Genomic DNA, 15,534 nt, shown 5'->3' with positions numbered 1-15,534 from the left:
CTTTAGTGAAGCTAATATTTTCCATCTGAAATGGTAGAGGATTGGTACAGACAAGGTCAAATCGCAGTTTCCTTGATGTATGCTATGACTCCTGTAGGCCAGCTGCACTTTATTTTGCATTGCCTGGGATAACCAGGAGCAACTATGCACCAGACTCCAGACTGAGTATGGTGGAACTTTCAACCTACATGTAAAGAGTGTTTGGCAATTCATTCTTGAAACATTTAAACATTTCCTAGGAACGTGGAATCTCCCCCCCCCCACCCCCAAAATAAATAAATATAGAATTGGGGTTATTTTTGGAATGGGTATGAGAAGGTTAATCCAGCCCCAATTTCAGAATGGATGAGGTAGTTCAAGAGAACTGGGAGAAACATAACATAACATAGTGGAGTCGCCTCAAAGTGAGATGGGCAGCATACGAGTCAAATAAAATAATATAATAAAATATAATATAAATTAAAATAATAAAATAAAATAAAAATAAAATAAACTTTCCTCAATTACTCTGGAGTGAAATCTCATAATAATGTGATTTGACCAGGACTAGTATAATATGTGACCCTGTTGTGTAATGGTTTCCAAACATCTGTTTCAGTGGTGGGATTCAAAAACTTTTTACTACTGGTTCTATGGCCGTGGCTTGGTGGCCATGGCAGGGGAAGGATACTGTAAAATCTCAATTTCCTCCCCACTCCTGGGGGAAGGTTACTGCAAAATGCCATTCCCTCCCCACCTCACTAACCTGCTTTCCAGCTCCGTTCTCCTGTGCAGGGCAACAAAAGAAGATCCAGCCAATCAGCTGGGACTCAGGAGGCAGAGAAGAGATGGGGGTGGGGCCAGTCAGAGGTGGTATTTTCCACTTCTCCGAACTACTCAAAATTTCTGCGACAGGTTCTCCAGAACTAGTCAGAACCTGCTGAATACCATCTCTGATCTGGTTCATAATGATTAGTTATGAAAAGAAAGTTTTACAAGTACAGATAAAATAGATAAGGAATTTTTCTACCTAGAAATATTGGGACTCAGTTCACAGCAAAGTCAATGATAAATAATAAATGGTTACTGCCATCATTGCATGTGGACATTTCTTTTTGAAAAACTCAAAATGATGTAGCTACTGAATTGAAAAATACATATTCATGTGGTACTGTACTGTACCTTTATTAAGTTACTTCAAAATCCCAAAAGAGTGCAAGATTTCAATTTCTTAGAGTCCTTGTCATCAGATAATTTACAAAACAAGATCTTCCCCATTTGCCCAAAAAGGTGAGAAAACCAGTGGTTCATGTGGAAGAGTTCCTTTATTACAAAAAATATATTAATACTCATTTTCCTTATTGGTAGTTGGGTAAAATAGATAATTATTTACATTGTAAAAGGGAAAAATCAAGTCTTAGGGTCACTTTCTGTCAACACCCCAGATCTGAGTTTCTAATCCTAGCTTCTAAAGGTGAGTTATAATTTTCATCCTAGTTTCTGCATATCAGTTTTCTCTGGCTGCTCAGATCTTCACATCTGTTTCTTAAGATGTTTGTCTTGTCTCCTCCCACTCCTCATTATTTGAATGAAACACCAGATGAGAGTAGCAAATGTCCTCCTGTAATAATTAAGTGATTATTAGAAAATGAAATAAAATAATAGCAATAATTCAGAGTCATAACAAGAAGATATTGATGTAGCCAAACCATACTCAGGTGGCTTAATTCTAAGCATACAGGTGTATTAACTATGCCAGTGGTGGCTAACCTTTTGGGGCTCCGAAAATTGCACATGCCAGCACCCAGAAGGCAATGCATGGAGGGTCCCCATGCCCCTGCATATGTGCACACGAGCCCCCCATGTGCACCCACATCTGCGCATGCGTGAGCGATCCCCCTGCATGCATCTCTGCACATACAAACCCCCCCATGTACCCCATGCTTTTCTGTGCATGCATGCGCATCTCCCTCGCCCCTGCGCAAGCGCACCAAATACCCAATGATCGGCTGGCAGGTGCATGGGTGGCGCACATGCATGCATAGTGGGGCTCTTCCGGGTGACCTCTCATGTGCTGGCAGAAGTGGCTCTGCGTGCCACTTCTGGCACGCGTACCATAGGTTCACCATCACAAAGCTATGCTGTTATATGTATATAAGGCATATAAAGGAGTATATGAATTAGGGTGCTCCTTTACAAGAAGACTGCATTTTTCCTTCCTTCTCACAGCCAAAAATAAAGAACCCAGTCTGCAGATTTATTGACTTATTTATCAGATATTTCTTAAATCTTCTTGACCCACCCAAATAAAGACACTCCTTTTCTTAATGTGCCATGCATTAGAAGACATCAGACATATGACTAGATCTACAGGACTACCAATAACCATAAGGAAAAGCAACAGCAAAACTTGAAATATTGTCCAAAAAGGGAAAAGCAGCAAACAGACATACCTGTGATGTCTCTACAGCTGGTGGCACTGAGTCCTTCAGCTGGAAACCTTATGGGCAAAAAGAAACATTTTTTTTTAAAAAAAAGAAATATCGTTTTCTTTGCTTTTTTCCCCCTCTTTTATTTTAAAATTTAGCTGGACTTTTCTCTTGATGCCCTGGGCTCTCGAAAGCTCTGTGCTTATCTCTTGTGCTTATGCCCAGAGATATTTGATATATATAAATCAATAAACAGAAATCATAATTTTAAGTCTTGGGATTGAACTGCAACAGAGACAGAGGAATGATACCATGAAAGAATTGGGAGACTTCCAGTTGCTCTTCCATCGTGGTCAAAGCAGAATCCGCGATCGTGCGCAGTTTCGCTCCGAGCTCACTTATTGGAGGGTCCCGATTGCTGCAATGATTGGAACCACCCTGGAGGGGTGGTGAAGAAAGGGGGAACTGCTTTGAGGGTCAAGGGGAGCCGCATCTCCCCTCCCTGACAAGATAAACCCTCTCTGAAGACAAGTTGCAGCAGTAGTCAAAAATGGCCACCATGAAGACAGAAAGCAGTCCAGGAAATTAAGACTGTGCTGGAGTGTTGAAGTAGCGAGCAGAGTGTGAACCAGGCAAAATACATGGACAATAAAGGTACCCCGGAATTAAGAAACAAATAACTATTTTGAATGAAAGTGTGTTGACGCAGCGAACAGAGAGAGAGGGAAGGAAATTGGAAATTATAAAACTGGCTTTGAATACTGAAATGAATTAATTTGGGGGTGAAAATTCAGAAGAAAATATTTGATCACAAAAGACTTGGAAATTAAATTGGATAACTATTGGATTTTTGGCACTAAATAGGCATAAGTAAATGTTGGAATTAAATGTGTGGAAAAGAAATAATAGCTAATAATTGAAATTAGTGAAATTAATAAAAGTTTTATAACAAAAAAAAAGGAAAAGTGAAAAAAAGGGTGGAACGTGGAAATGGTGTTGAGAGCGCCACCTGATGGTACAGGGAAAATTTCAGTGACTCTTTGAAAAGTGTTTGGTCTTTTTAAAATTGGAACTTGGAACTTAAAAGAAAATAAAAGGAACTCCATCAAAATAAAAACCCTGAAAAGTGAAATATCAGAATATTACAAGGGGAAAGATACTTGAAAAAATTGTTTTGGAACCACCCAGTGACTTTGGGAAAAAGTTGGAAAAGAACCTGGAAATAAAGACTTATGGACATTGATTGTTGAAATTAAATATAAAGGACGCTGGTTGAAACAACTTACTGGACATTTGGTTTGGATATAATTATCAAGGAAGAGGAAAAAAGGAGCAGTGAATACAATGGGGGAATTATTTGCGGAAATGAGACTGGATGTACAGGACATGAAGGAAATGATGAAAGTAAGCTTGGAAATGTGTAGCACTATATTACAAAAACTAGAAATGGTAATTCAGATTGAAGAAGAACAAAGAGAACCAGAAGGGGAGGAGTTAAATAAAGAAGAAACCAGTTTTGAAGATCAAGTGAAGCAACAATTATTTAAGCAGGGGGGCGAGATTTAAAGTTAAAAATTTGAGGTTTGATGTGATAATGAAAGGGGGAATGGTTCGGAAAGCTAAACAAAGGAAAGGGAAAAAGCAGAAGAGGGAACTGCAGAAAAAAGATCGAGAGAGGGAGGAGGATAAAATAAATAATTGGAATGAGAAATGAAGGGAAATAATAATGGGAAAAAGGAGAATTTAGAGAAAGGACCAGAAAATAAAGAGAAATAGGAAGAATGAAAAGAAATTACATAGTTAGGAGAACGAGAGACAATGGGTAAAAAAGGACAGGGAAGGGGATTCTGCAAAGTAATGTGTTGTGGTATATAAGAATAAATATTTGAAAATAGATAGTATTGGAACTGATATTTTTCCCCTTTTCTAAGTATTATTGTTATACCAGACATAGAATTTAATGAATAGATATGGAAATGGGAATTTATTATAAGAATATTAATTCACAATTAGCGATGTATAAAATTATGAGAATTATAATGGAAAGATTAATATCAGTTTTTATAATTCAATATTTTTGCAATATACAGATGGTTTATAAGGTGATTCAGAAAAATACTATGTGAAATCAGACTTAAAATATATGTATATCTGATATTTAATAGATAGGAACATATTGTTATTAAAGTAGAATGAAGGCGGTAAGCTCGAATTGATAACTAAAGGGGGTAATTTTTATAAGTAATAGAACAAGGATTGGTAAAATTTAAAATGTGACAGATAAAAGTAATATGTCCAATGAACATAGAAATAAAATAAGAATTTTAGAAAATATTGTAAAGTAAGATATGAAAATATCCTAAGGAAAATGAAATAAGTTAAGATATGAATTGAAATTAGATAAAATAAGTTTAATGAATTTAATATTAATAAGTAATAATGTGATATGAAACTGAATAAGAAAGATGAATTTGTAACTATGGTCATGTTTGTATTGAAATGTAAAAACCTGGAACCACACTGCTTGCCAAAAGAGAGGGTTTTTTTAAAATTAAAAATAAAAGAAGAAACTGAATAATGAAATTATCATGTATGTTTAAATAATATGGTGATTGGCATCAGAAGAATGTATTGCAATGTTGAATAATTAAATAATGAAAGATTATAATTTAATACAAATATGTGTATTAACATTAGAGATATAATTAATGTTATTATTTTTATTTGCACCAAAATGTATGATGTTTAGATGCCACACTGTTTATGTATTGATGTATATATGTAGAACAAAATTAAAAATTTGGGGGGTGGGGAGAAAGAAAGGATTGGGATTACCTCCCTTGCTGCTGTTCTCTCTCCGTCTCTCTCTCTCTCTCTCTCTCCCTCCCTCCCTCTCTCCCTCCCTCCCCATTTTAGAAAGTACTATAAAAGATATATTGTTCTGAATCTCCTACAAAGGTCACATATCACTGGTCTTAATTATCCTACTAGGTTTTGTCAAAGAATTTCCAAGCTTCCAAGGCCACTTTGGCCCATGAAAGATTATGGAAAAGCAATGTCTTCTTGCCAATGAAAAGGCCACCAACTCTTTATTACATCAGAAGCTCTATTGCCCGACCTTTGACCCTAAGAAGCTAGAAGATAGGCTCGGTGTTTTTTCTGCCCAACTGGAAGTTAGTTCTGAGGGGCATAAACTGAATGTCATACAAAAAATGGCAGTCTTTCCTCAGGTCTTTTCACTTTAATTCTATTGTGATTTTATAACCTTGCTGAATTTGCTTTATTTGAACATTGTTCTAAAGATCCCTGAAGGGCCAATCTTAATAATTATTTTAATCAATTGAAAGATAAAGCAGGGAAATACCCAGAAAGGGTCAAGGGAGGTTGTGCAGAGCACATAAAGAGGAGGAGGGCTTTGAGCATGTGGTGATGGATACCATTTTGACTTTTTTGATCCCCATAGATGAAACTGGATCCCAGAAGGATTAACTTACACTCAAGCCACTTTAGCTGTCATATTAAACCTTAGCATATGAATACTCCTATTTTGCAAGCCAGAATGTCACAATGAAATAAGATATATTTTTGTGATGTTACCAAGCCTAGAAGGACTGCATCGAATCCAAAGCCAGATCACAATTAGTAGCAGGAATGCCAGTATTCCTATGACAGACAAAGGTATTGCATAATGTTGACAGTCATTTCTATGGAAAGTCCTTGTTTCTGTGGGAAGTAAGGAGAGCAAAAGGAAATTGGTTTAGTCATGACTGCTTAGTAAACTCAAATCAATTCTATCTTGCTCCTCATTTTACAAATTTGGAGAAATGGAATGGGAAGAGGATCCTTCTTTGCTGATTACTTTCACCTACTTCAGCATTGCTCACACAGATAAGTTGTTTTACAAAACTCTGAATTATCTTGTGACCTTTTTAATGGTCAGATTGGCAATCAAGGAGTATTCCAGACAAGGTAAAGTGTTCACGGCATTAGAAAGTTGACTCACTGAAATACCGCTTCAAACCTTGTGGGTGAAAAAGAACCAACGTTTTATCACAGACATAGAAAATAATTTACCTGCGTACAGTGTGGTGCTCAGATTCATGGACATGCCCGATGAATTGAATTTGGCTTTGCAGATAAATTCCTCCCCACCGATGGAAGAGTTTTCAGGGATGTAAAGGATGCTGACAAATGTTAAGGAACCACTGTGGTTTTTCATTAAAAGTGTCTGTCCATCTTGGAGAACATGAGCGGCATCCCAGGATATCTGGATCCAATTGGAAACTCCGTGAACCACACAAGCCAGCCGGCTGCCACTCTGTATTGCCTGGTCTTGTGCAGAAGGTTGTAAAATCATCATCCAGCTGCTTGAGGTATAACTGTCTGAGGAGGAGGAAGCGGAGGGGGAGGAGGAGGAGGAAGGGATGACAACTGAATAAACAAATGACCCTTTGTAATTAATTATTAAATGGACAACTGCTTTCAGTGGATTCGCTAAACAGAATCTTAGCCCTACTAGGCTAATCTGTATTTCCATTTCAAATCCATTATTTACCTCCTGCTTACTGCAAAACCTGGACTCTGAAAAAGGCAGCTAGGTGGATGCCTTTGAACTAGAGTGTTGGAAGTGACTATTACATATCCCATGGACTGCAAAAATAACAAACAAACTAAGTCCTACACTGAACCTCACCAAAGATATCACTTTGAAGCCAAGATCACCAAACAGGGGCCATGGACATGTCATGAGAACTGACTCATTCAAAAAGTCAGTCATGCTGGGAGTGATCAGCAGTAAAAGGAGAAGGGGCCACCCTAGTACCCGTGAACTGGACACTATAAAAGATGACACTGGGATGACCATGACGGACCTGAAGGAGGCAGTGCAAGACAGAGGGGCATGGAGATGCTGATCCATAGAGCGGCCAAGGGTCAGACATATGACAGAATGGCTGACAATGACAACTTACCTCCCACAATCAAAGAGAATGCACTGACAAAGTTTAAGGAAATGAAACTTTGGGATTTGTCTATACACAGGTATAAGCCAGTATCCTCTACTTTTGTATTGAAAATTTCTAGTGTCAGCACCTGTGCTTCAGTCTTGCACTTAAATTTCCCATTGCTATCTTCAAACCCACAACTATTTGTTAAAAGCGTTAGTTTGGTCTCTTCTCTTTTATACCAATGCATGTTGGTAATGTTTTTTGAAGAATTGTACACAATTGTTGCTTTTTCCCCAACGTCCACAAACAGGAACTGATCATTTTGGGCTTTGTATACTGCGAAGACAAAATAAGAATAATATATTGGGATTCTAATTTTAACGATGTCAGATCAGAGTCAGGGAAGTCAAAAATCACATTCACCTCAGTTACATACAGATCTCTCCGGATGACCTTGGGCCACAGGTTATGAGGCCTGTTTCCCATTAGATGAAATATATACTATAATGGGATAAAGTAAGTAATTTAAAAGGCAGCATTATTTCTTTGTTAGAATACCAGGTCCAGGTTCTGCCAGGTCCAGTCTATGAATGCCATAGGGACTAGGTCTTTATTGGCTTACGTCCAATAGGCAGAATCTTGCCAGACTAAAGATTTACTACTCTTACCCCAACAGATAAGTCCTGGGAAATTCTAGGGAGTGGCTATCCTAATTCTCTTCCCTTGTATTCTAACCAGTATTCTGGGTTGCCTTTTGTTTCACTCCCTCCTTAGAATGGGATCCTTCCTTCTTAGGAAGCTACTCCACTATAATCCATCACATCACCTCCCTCTATGTAGGCACTATCCCTCACATCTTCACTAGAATAAAACAACTGAATTAGAGTTATGGAGAAAACTCTTTAAGAAATCAAGTTAGACAACTACAAAAGCTACTGTGGCACTTCAAAGACTAATTTTATTTGATTTCATGGATGAAAACTGCTAAAATGTTATCAAACTACCACAGTTTTTTCCCCTTCCTGCCACTTGTAGAAAATCTCTTCTATGAATCATATCCAAGAGTGCTTGTCTAAGAGATTTCTGATAGAACAGATTGGACTTACCGATGGAGAACAAGATAAGGCATCTGGTGAACTGCATTGCTAAAATCAGCATTGAAACATGGGCTAGCAATTTGTGTACCAGGTGGGTGGTAACAGTGTTGATAGCAAGCCATCAAAAAAACATTGGTGGCATGTGATTCACCTTTTTGGTTGATGCAGTGATGTGGATTCCGCTGCCTGTATTTCACCACCTCCTGTTTGACTTTGTTCTTCACATCTTTAGAACAGGATTGCGGGGTATTTTCATCCACTAGGTTAGTTTGGAGGTCACAGTTCTTGCTTGTTGGCTTCTTTGCCTTACAAGCTGATTTTAAGTACTGTTATACCATTATTTGGGAAGAATAATATTGCAGTACTCAGTAGAATTAGTGTGTGTGGAGCGGGGCTTGGATGTCTTCATTGCTTAGCAACTTGTCTTCCTAAAACCCTACCCGCTTTCCTTTAAAAATGGAAGAAGTTAGCTATCAAAGGCAGATCTAAAGTTTTCCCAATTGAAGATATTTTCCTTGCCCCTCTTAATCTTCCATCTCTTTCTCTAAGGAGTGACAGGAACTCTAAAGGTGTTGCTGTGCATGGACCAAGTTTAAATCAAACTATTGAAAATTAACTGTAGAGGCTGGAAACTGAAGATGTTTTCCCATTGTGCTGCGATTCTTCTACTTGTCTTGCGTGGTAAGTATTTTCAAAACGTAGTCTTATTCAGATTCAGAATTTAGTGCTTGATTATCATCAAGGAAAGGGTGCTTCCAGGTGAAGTTTTTCTCCATTAATCACTAGTTTATTTCTCTCACCTGTGTGCAGTGCAGCCTTTATTTACATTTAAATACACACACAACATCAGGAGGGAGAGATTATTATGTTGTGTCTATGATTGTCAGAATGTGTCTTCAGACAGGTTATCTCAATGATCATTTATAGCACATCATTAAAAATAAGCAAATCATTACCTGTCAGCTTTCAATATTTCCTATCTGCAGAGCACAGCTTATAGCTAACCAATTATTGTTCTTATAATAACATTAGAAACACGGGAGCACTAATTTGCAAAACAAATGGAGGAGTATTTTGCAGGCAATGTTTAAAGCTATTTTCTGACACCCATACTGGTTTTAAATAAATTCTACAGAAATCCATGTTTTCTACACGAAATAGTTTAACACTTGAGTTGTACAGTTTCTGTATTTTATTTCTATTTGCATAATACCTTCAGAAATGCAACTCAAGAAAGTTCCAAATTTTAACTTATTACATAGCATGCATTGTTTATTTGTTTATTGATTGATGGGTTGTGAGGCTTCTACACTGATAGTGTATAGTGCTATTAGTTTGCTGTGAAGACTGTGCCAGTATGCTAATTACTCCATTCAGCCACGGTGATGCTTTTGGAATTTATTGTAGAGGAGGAAATCCATCTTAAGGTAGACTGCAAGAATGAATGAATTGAACCAATGAGTGAAAAAATCATATACAGAGAAAAGGGACACATTCATATTTTCTCTCTGATTCATTTTGCAATAAAAGATTTCTTTGTTTTCTTGCTCTAGCAGCTGATTCACAGGGTAATGAAGTAAAAACGATTGAGGTCCCTTTAGGAGGCATGGTAAATATCAGCTGTGAAATTTCAGCTGAGGCTTTGGCATGGTCCCTGACCTGGTACAAGGAAGGACAAAACAAAAACTTGCGCAAGATTGATGACAAGAACTTGAAAACAGACCAAAAGTGCACCTCACACTTCTGTAATCTGATTATCAACAATGCGCAAAGGAATGTATCTGGTACTTACACCTGTATTGTAAGTCAGGAATTTGGAATACTACTCATGCACAGCACAAGAGTGATAATCACAGGTGAGAATTCAAGCAAATCAATAACTCAGTGACCTTGGGCCAGCTATGCTTTCTCAGTCCATCCTATTGTACAGAGCGTTTGTGAAGAAAAATGAGAAAAGTCTTACGTGTACCACCCATAATCTTGATGGAGAAGTAGGAGATATATATATATATATATATATATATATATATATATATATATATATATATATATATATATATATATATATATATATATATATATATATATATATATATACCTTAATAAATAAATGATGTAATGAAGAAGATGGTTCACAGTGGAAAGTGGGACATATAATACATGCACATTTCAGTTACAAAAAGATATCCAGATATTTCCACCATCACAAATTGTAAAGTGTGGGCATGAAATATGGAAATATTGAACATTTCTAATGTCCTGCCAATGTTTGGGAATTCTTTACCATGAATAGCCCAATACTTCTCCTTTTGATTTCCTCTTTGCGTGTATTGTTCACAATAGGCTATAAAATGGATTGGTCTTTGGCTGCTATAATTTGCTTTACTTGTGTTATCATCTCTCAAAATGTTTGTTTTGGTCTGATTGTTAGCCTATCCATCAATTTTATGAATGTGGTAAGATAACCAAATTATTATTACTATATAAATAAATTTAATTCAACCATATAGTCCAAAGGGAATTTAAAAGAATGAACACAAATTCATTGGTGGAAGGGAATATGTTTTAAATAGTTCTGTCCAAAAACAAACAAATTCTTTAGTTGATCGTACAAGGCTTTATGAGAGAATATGTGTGAAAATTTGTTTTAGGTCTTTTTAAAAATATATATTTTCTTCGTAGCATTTTCCTGCAAGTGTAGGGTCCCTTTTTTCTTCTTTTTCTTTAGATGAACACTTGGCTGATCTACTGGTTGCAACAGGAATTGACTGAGTGGCTTGTCAACAGAGCCTGACATTATGAACTGAGACAGTGTGACTGGCCTAAAGTCCACCACTTGACTTTCATGCCCAGGGCTGGACTTGAACTCATGGTCTCCTGATTAGCTTGGTCGCCTAGGCTAGCTTGGTCGCTCAACAGGGAGACACTGGTGAAGCGGCCACAGCAGCACCTACGTTTTCTGTGTTGCGTGTGAAAAGTTCATCTTCCTTCCACTGTCCTTATCACTTTCTACAGAGGGATGATCAAGAGCATCCTGTCATATTGCATTACTGTCTGGTTTGGAAGCGTTACTATTTTGGACAGGAAAGTGGTACAGAGAGTGGTGAGGATGGTAGAAAAGATCATTGGTAGTTCATTTCCTTCTATCCAAGACATAGCATATGTAGATATATTTATGTATGTATGTACATACCTATATGTCTTATGTATGTATTTGCATAGATACATACTTTCTTTTGAGAGCAAGCAACAGAATTTCATCTTTAATGTGTGCCAGTGTGCTCACAGTAAAAACTGACAATATGGGTTATCTTATCTTCTTTCTAGCCTGGTGACTTAACCACTAGACCAAACTGCTTTAAGTTTTAAAATGCTGGTATGATTTACTATCTGAATTGCTGATTCACTTCTACATGTTCAGATTTACTGTAAAAGAGTTTATTTTTTTAAAAAAAACACACATTCATAAATTGATTATGTGCAATCAAGTTATAATGACTCTATGTGACCACATAGGTAAATTCTTTTCCATAATGATTGTCCTCTACTTTGGTCTTTCAAGTGTACCAATTCATTGTGATTGTAACAGTCCATCCACTTTGCTGTTAGTCATCTTTTTTTATTTTTCACGTTTCTCAGCATTAGAGCCTTCTCCAGAGAACTAGTCACATAAGTCAAAACACATACAATTTTTTTTAAAAAACCCCCAAACCCCAAAAAACCAAATCATCAACTGCAAAGAACAATTAACATTTCCTTATAATTACTCGTATTCAGTGTTATCACTACTCCCTTGATTAGCATAAGCCTGGGCTCCAACATCATAATCTTATCTCTTCAATGTTTATCTATTTCTTTGTGGTAATCAACAAAATGCCACTAATTCTTTAGCATGAATATCTGCACTAGAGCCTAAAAATGTATCCAATAATGCAAAGTCATATTTTAATTTATTTATAACTTTCTCAATCTCCAAGAACACCTTAGAATACCAGAAACAGTCATAGGATTTAGAAATGCTGTTTTTTAAAGTAAACTTTATTTACAAGAATTAAAAACATACAAATTTTAAAAATACAAAAACAATAGTAGGTAAATAACACATACCTCTTTACATTTGATATCGAATTTGATAAGTCCTAATAGTCAGTACTAACTGATACTTATCACATTTTTATTTACTAACACATCTTAATCACTAAATAATTCACAATACTCTACTAATCTTCTCGTTGGTTTATAACTATTATTTAATTAATAATACATTCATATTATTTAAATAATGAATAAAAAGATATAGTAAATATATAATGATGATAATGTAAGAGAAAAGAGGATTTAAAACCTTTGTTATTCTTATACATTTCATACAGACAGCTGAATATAATTTGTTTCTTGGGTTCATTTACATGTTTTTCCCTTGTAATCTACCTAATTGTACCATTTATCCCATATCCTGTAGTAATCTGTATCCTCCTTCCAATTAATTTTGAGCGTGAGCCTCTCCAATTGGGCACACTCATATGTTTTTTGAATAGCAACATGTATCCTTGGTACATTTGGTTTCTTCCAATATTGTGCTAATGAAATCCGTGCCGCTGTTAATAAGTGGATGGTCAGATATCTTACTTTAGAGGTATAATCCTCTTTGATCATTCCCAACAGGAACAGTTCTGGTTTCCACTCCAGCCCACGCTCTATGATTTCTTCTATCCATACTTTTATTTTTAAACAAAAGAAAAAGAAAAGAAAAGAAATGCTGTTAACCAAACTCAACATAGGTAATTTAGAGAGCAAATTTAATCTACTATTTAAGGCACCTGGTTAGAAAGTAGAAGACTGTGAGCATAATTCCTGATTTAGCCATGAAAGCCCACTGGGTGACTTTGGGCCGGTCACTTTCTAAGAGTGCAACCCATCTTACAGCTTTGTGGGGAAAATAGGAGGAGGAAAGTGGTTGGATGTGTTTACCATCTTGAGTTTTTTGCAACAACAACAACAACAATAATAATAACAACAACAACAATAATAATAAAGGTGGGATAAAAATGAAAGAAAGGAAAGAAAGAAAGAAAGAAAGAAAGAAAGAAAGAAAGAAAGAAAGAAAGAAAGAAAGAAAGAAAGAAAGAATTCAAGGGATATAAAGCTAATAATAATCTTTATCACTTTTCATCTCTTGTAGAAACTTTGAAGCCAAATCTTTCCATCCTTGTGCCATCCTTCTTGCAGGATGAACCACTGAAGCATGATATTCCTCTGCTCTGCACCCTTTTCAATGTTATCCCTAATTCAAATACTTTCCTTTGGAATATTAATGGAAAAATATATCAGGATAAGATGGATGCTGACATGATAGATGGGAAAGGAGCTTTCAGTATTTGGAGCTTGAAACTGATTCCCCCAGAGGATTGGCAGCCCGAAATGTCTTATGGTTGTTCATACCCAGGGAACATGACGGTGCTGCAGTCTTCACAACAGGAAGTGTCCTCAAACAGGAAGATTCACAGGTAAAGCAAGGCAAAATAATCCAATCAATTGATTTATCCAGAAATTATAATATAATCATCTCCAACGAGCTGTCCTCCGGTTATGTTGAGCCACATTGCGAAATGGGGCAAAATTCACTTAATAACTGTCTCATTTAGCAACAGAAATTTTGGGCTCAATTGTGGTCGTAAGTCGAGGACTACCTGCATTTGTGGGTGAGAAGATACAGTATGAGACCTCAAAGACATTGCTCTATAAAAAGGCAGAGAACAACAGGTGAAAAAGCGGTTGAAGTGAAAAAGCAGATAAGGATTTCTGCAACAAGAGGTTGAGATAGATTATTTGAGAGGAGGGACATGAATGAGAAGGCAAAGGAATGTGAATAGAAGACTAGGACACTAAAGTAGCTCCTAGGAAATTCTTACTAATTTCACTTCTTTCTCAGGACAAAATTAACCTTGGTTTGGAGATCTAATTACAAGCAGGGAGGCCTACACTGATGATCATCCATCAATGGAAAGACTTCAGCTCCATGCATTTTGGCCCAGTGGCTAGTCTAACAGATGGTATTGTTCCCTGCTCTCCATTCACACAGTCCTGATTTCTTTGGGGTTATTCCACATCACCATTCTCTTTTGAATTGCACTGTTGGTTTATTGTTCAGAAGATATATTTTTTAAGTAATGCATTTGACAATAGCTTTGCCTTTTAAAAATTATTATTTGATTCCTAAGGTCTTTCTCGTGCTCATGCTCTTCCCAGAAAATGAGGATAAGTCAGATATTCAGGAATAAGATCCAACATGTATTCGGCTTACATGATGGCATTTTGGAAAGTTCATATTGGTAAAGCATTTTGAGATCAAGCAGTAGGATTATGCTAGAATTAATTTTTAAAAAAGGAAGACTGTACAGGGAGTGAGAATGGAAGACTATACAGGGAAATATATGCATTACATATGAGCTGGGTATTAGGACATTTATATGTGAATAGATTTCTTCACCCTTAAAAAGCTAGGATGATTGAAGGTAGTTTCCAGACCAGTAATGGCTGGGATAATGGACCAGAAAATATGTTTCTGGAACTAATATCTTCTGTTACTATATTTTCATTTTAGCAATTTTTGTTCTCTTGTTAGAGCTGAACTGTTTTATTTAAGTTGCCATGTTAATTAAAAGAGCCTAGGATGCAGAACAATAGAAGCAGTCAGTTAGGATTAAAAATAATAACAGAGAGACCTTAAAAAAACCCTACTCAGGCAGTGTTCCAAACTTAGCCACTCTAGAGTTTCAACCCCAAATAGTTATTTAATGTTGCATCGGTGTAATAGAACACAGCAAAACAAAATTCAAAGTAGCTTTCTGATGCAAAGTTCAAATGGTAGCAAATAAAGAAAGCATAATCATTGGTGAGACTGACATTGATCTTCCTGGTTTTTTTTTTCTTTAGATCAAAGAAGTAGAACTAAGTGGGAGAAGGTTAAATGTGGCTTAGAAGGATTGAGAGTTTTGTATAATAAATAGAAGATGGAAAGACTCACAAAGAAGAAAGTGAATGACAGAATTTAAAGTTCAACGTGAAGAACAGAAGTGCTTA

At 36.5% G+C, this 15,534-nt stretch overlaps 2 protein-coding genes across 4 annotated transcripts; one reads left to right on the top strand and one right to left on the bottom strand.

Moving 5' to 3' along the window:
* Positions 1–1,285: 1,285 nt before the first annotated feature.
* On the bottom strand, positions 1,286–8,600 carry LOC113413169 (uncharacterized). Of its 2 annotated transcripts, none has more exons than XM_026669242.2 (6): positions 8,461–8,600; positions 7,379–7,690; positions 6,483–6,791; positions 6,006–6,131; positions 2,433–2,479; positions 1,286–1,600 (listed from the first exon to the last, which is right to left on the bottom strand). In XM_026669242.2, the coding sequence occupies exons 1-6, from the start codon at positions 8,510–8,512 to the stop codon at positions 1,526–1,528; spliced, it is 921 nt and encodes a 306-aa protein (XP_026525027.2). In that variant the 5' UTR covers positions 8,513–8,600; the 3' UTR covers positions 1,286–1,525. The 2 variants fall into 2 exon arrangements, with proteins under 2 accessions (XP_026525027.2, XP_087816986.1); XM_087960860.1 differs by having other exon boundaries at positions 1,286–1,597.
* Positions 8,601–8,611: 11 nt separating this feature from the next.
* On the top strand, positions 8,612–15,534 carry LOC113413170 (uncharacterized). Of its 2 annotated transcripts, XM_026669245.2 has the most exons (5): positions 8,612–8,714; positions 9,001–9,132; positions 10,005–10,307; positions 13,634–13,958; positions 15,388–15,534. In XM_026669245.2, exons 2-5 carry the CDS (start codon positions 9,090–9,092, stop codon positions 15,398–15,400), a joined length of 684 nt encoding a protein of 227 aa, XP_026525030.1. In that variant the 5' UTR covers positions 8,612–8,714; positions 9,001–9,089; the 3' UTR covers positions 15,401–15,534. The 2 variants fall into 2 exon arrangements, with proteins under 2 accessions (XP_026525030.1, XP_026525032.1); XM_026669247.2 differs by having other exon boundaries at positions 8,655–9,132; positions 10,008–10,307.

Source organism: Notechis scutatus, chromosome 3, assembly GCF_049901735.1.
Source record: "Notechis scutatus isolate UNSWTSFEM ecotype Mainland chromosome 3, rNotScu1.2, whole genome shotgun sequence".
Taxonomy (NCBI): Eukaryota; Metazoa; Chordata; class Lepidosauria; order Squamata; family Elapidae; genus Notechis; species Notechis scutatus.
This window is presented reverse-complemented; position numbering and strand designations above follow the sequence as displayed.

What these genes read in the sequence shown, in the direction of transcription:
- LOC113413170 (XM_026669245.2), top strand. Translation starts at nt 9,090, where the DNA reads ATGTTTTCCCATTGTGCTGCGATTCTTCTACTTGTCTTGCGTG. An exon ending in TCTTCTACTTGTCTTGCGTG is followed by an intron (nt 9,133 to 10,004) that starts GTAAGTATTTTC and finishes TTCTTGCTCTAG; the next exon opens with CAGCTGATTCACAGGGTAAT. An exon ending in CACAAGAGTGATAATCACAG is followed by an intron (nt 10,308 to 13,633) that starts GTGAGAATTCAA and finishes CATCTCTTGTAG; the next exon opens with AAACTTTGAAGCCAAATCTT.
- LOC113413169 (XM_026669242.2), bottom strand. Translation starts at nt 8,512, where the DNA reads ATGCTGATTTTAGCAATGCAGTTCACCAGATGCCTTATCTTGTTCTCC. An exon ending in CCTTATCTTGTTCTCCATCG is followed by an intron (nt 7,691 to 8,460) that starts GTAAGTCCAATC and finishes TTGTCTTCGCAG; the next exon opens with TATACAAAGCCCAAAATGAT. An exon ending in ATGCAGTCCTTCTAGGCTTG is followed by an intron (nt 2,480 to 6,005) that starts GTAACATCACAA and finishes TTTGCCCATAAG; the next exon opens with GTTTCCAGCTGAAGGACTCA.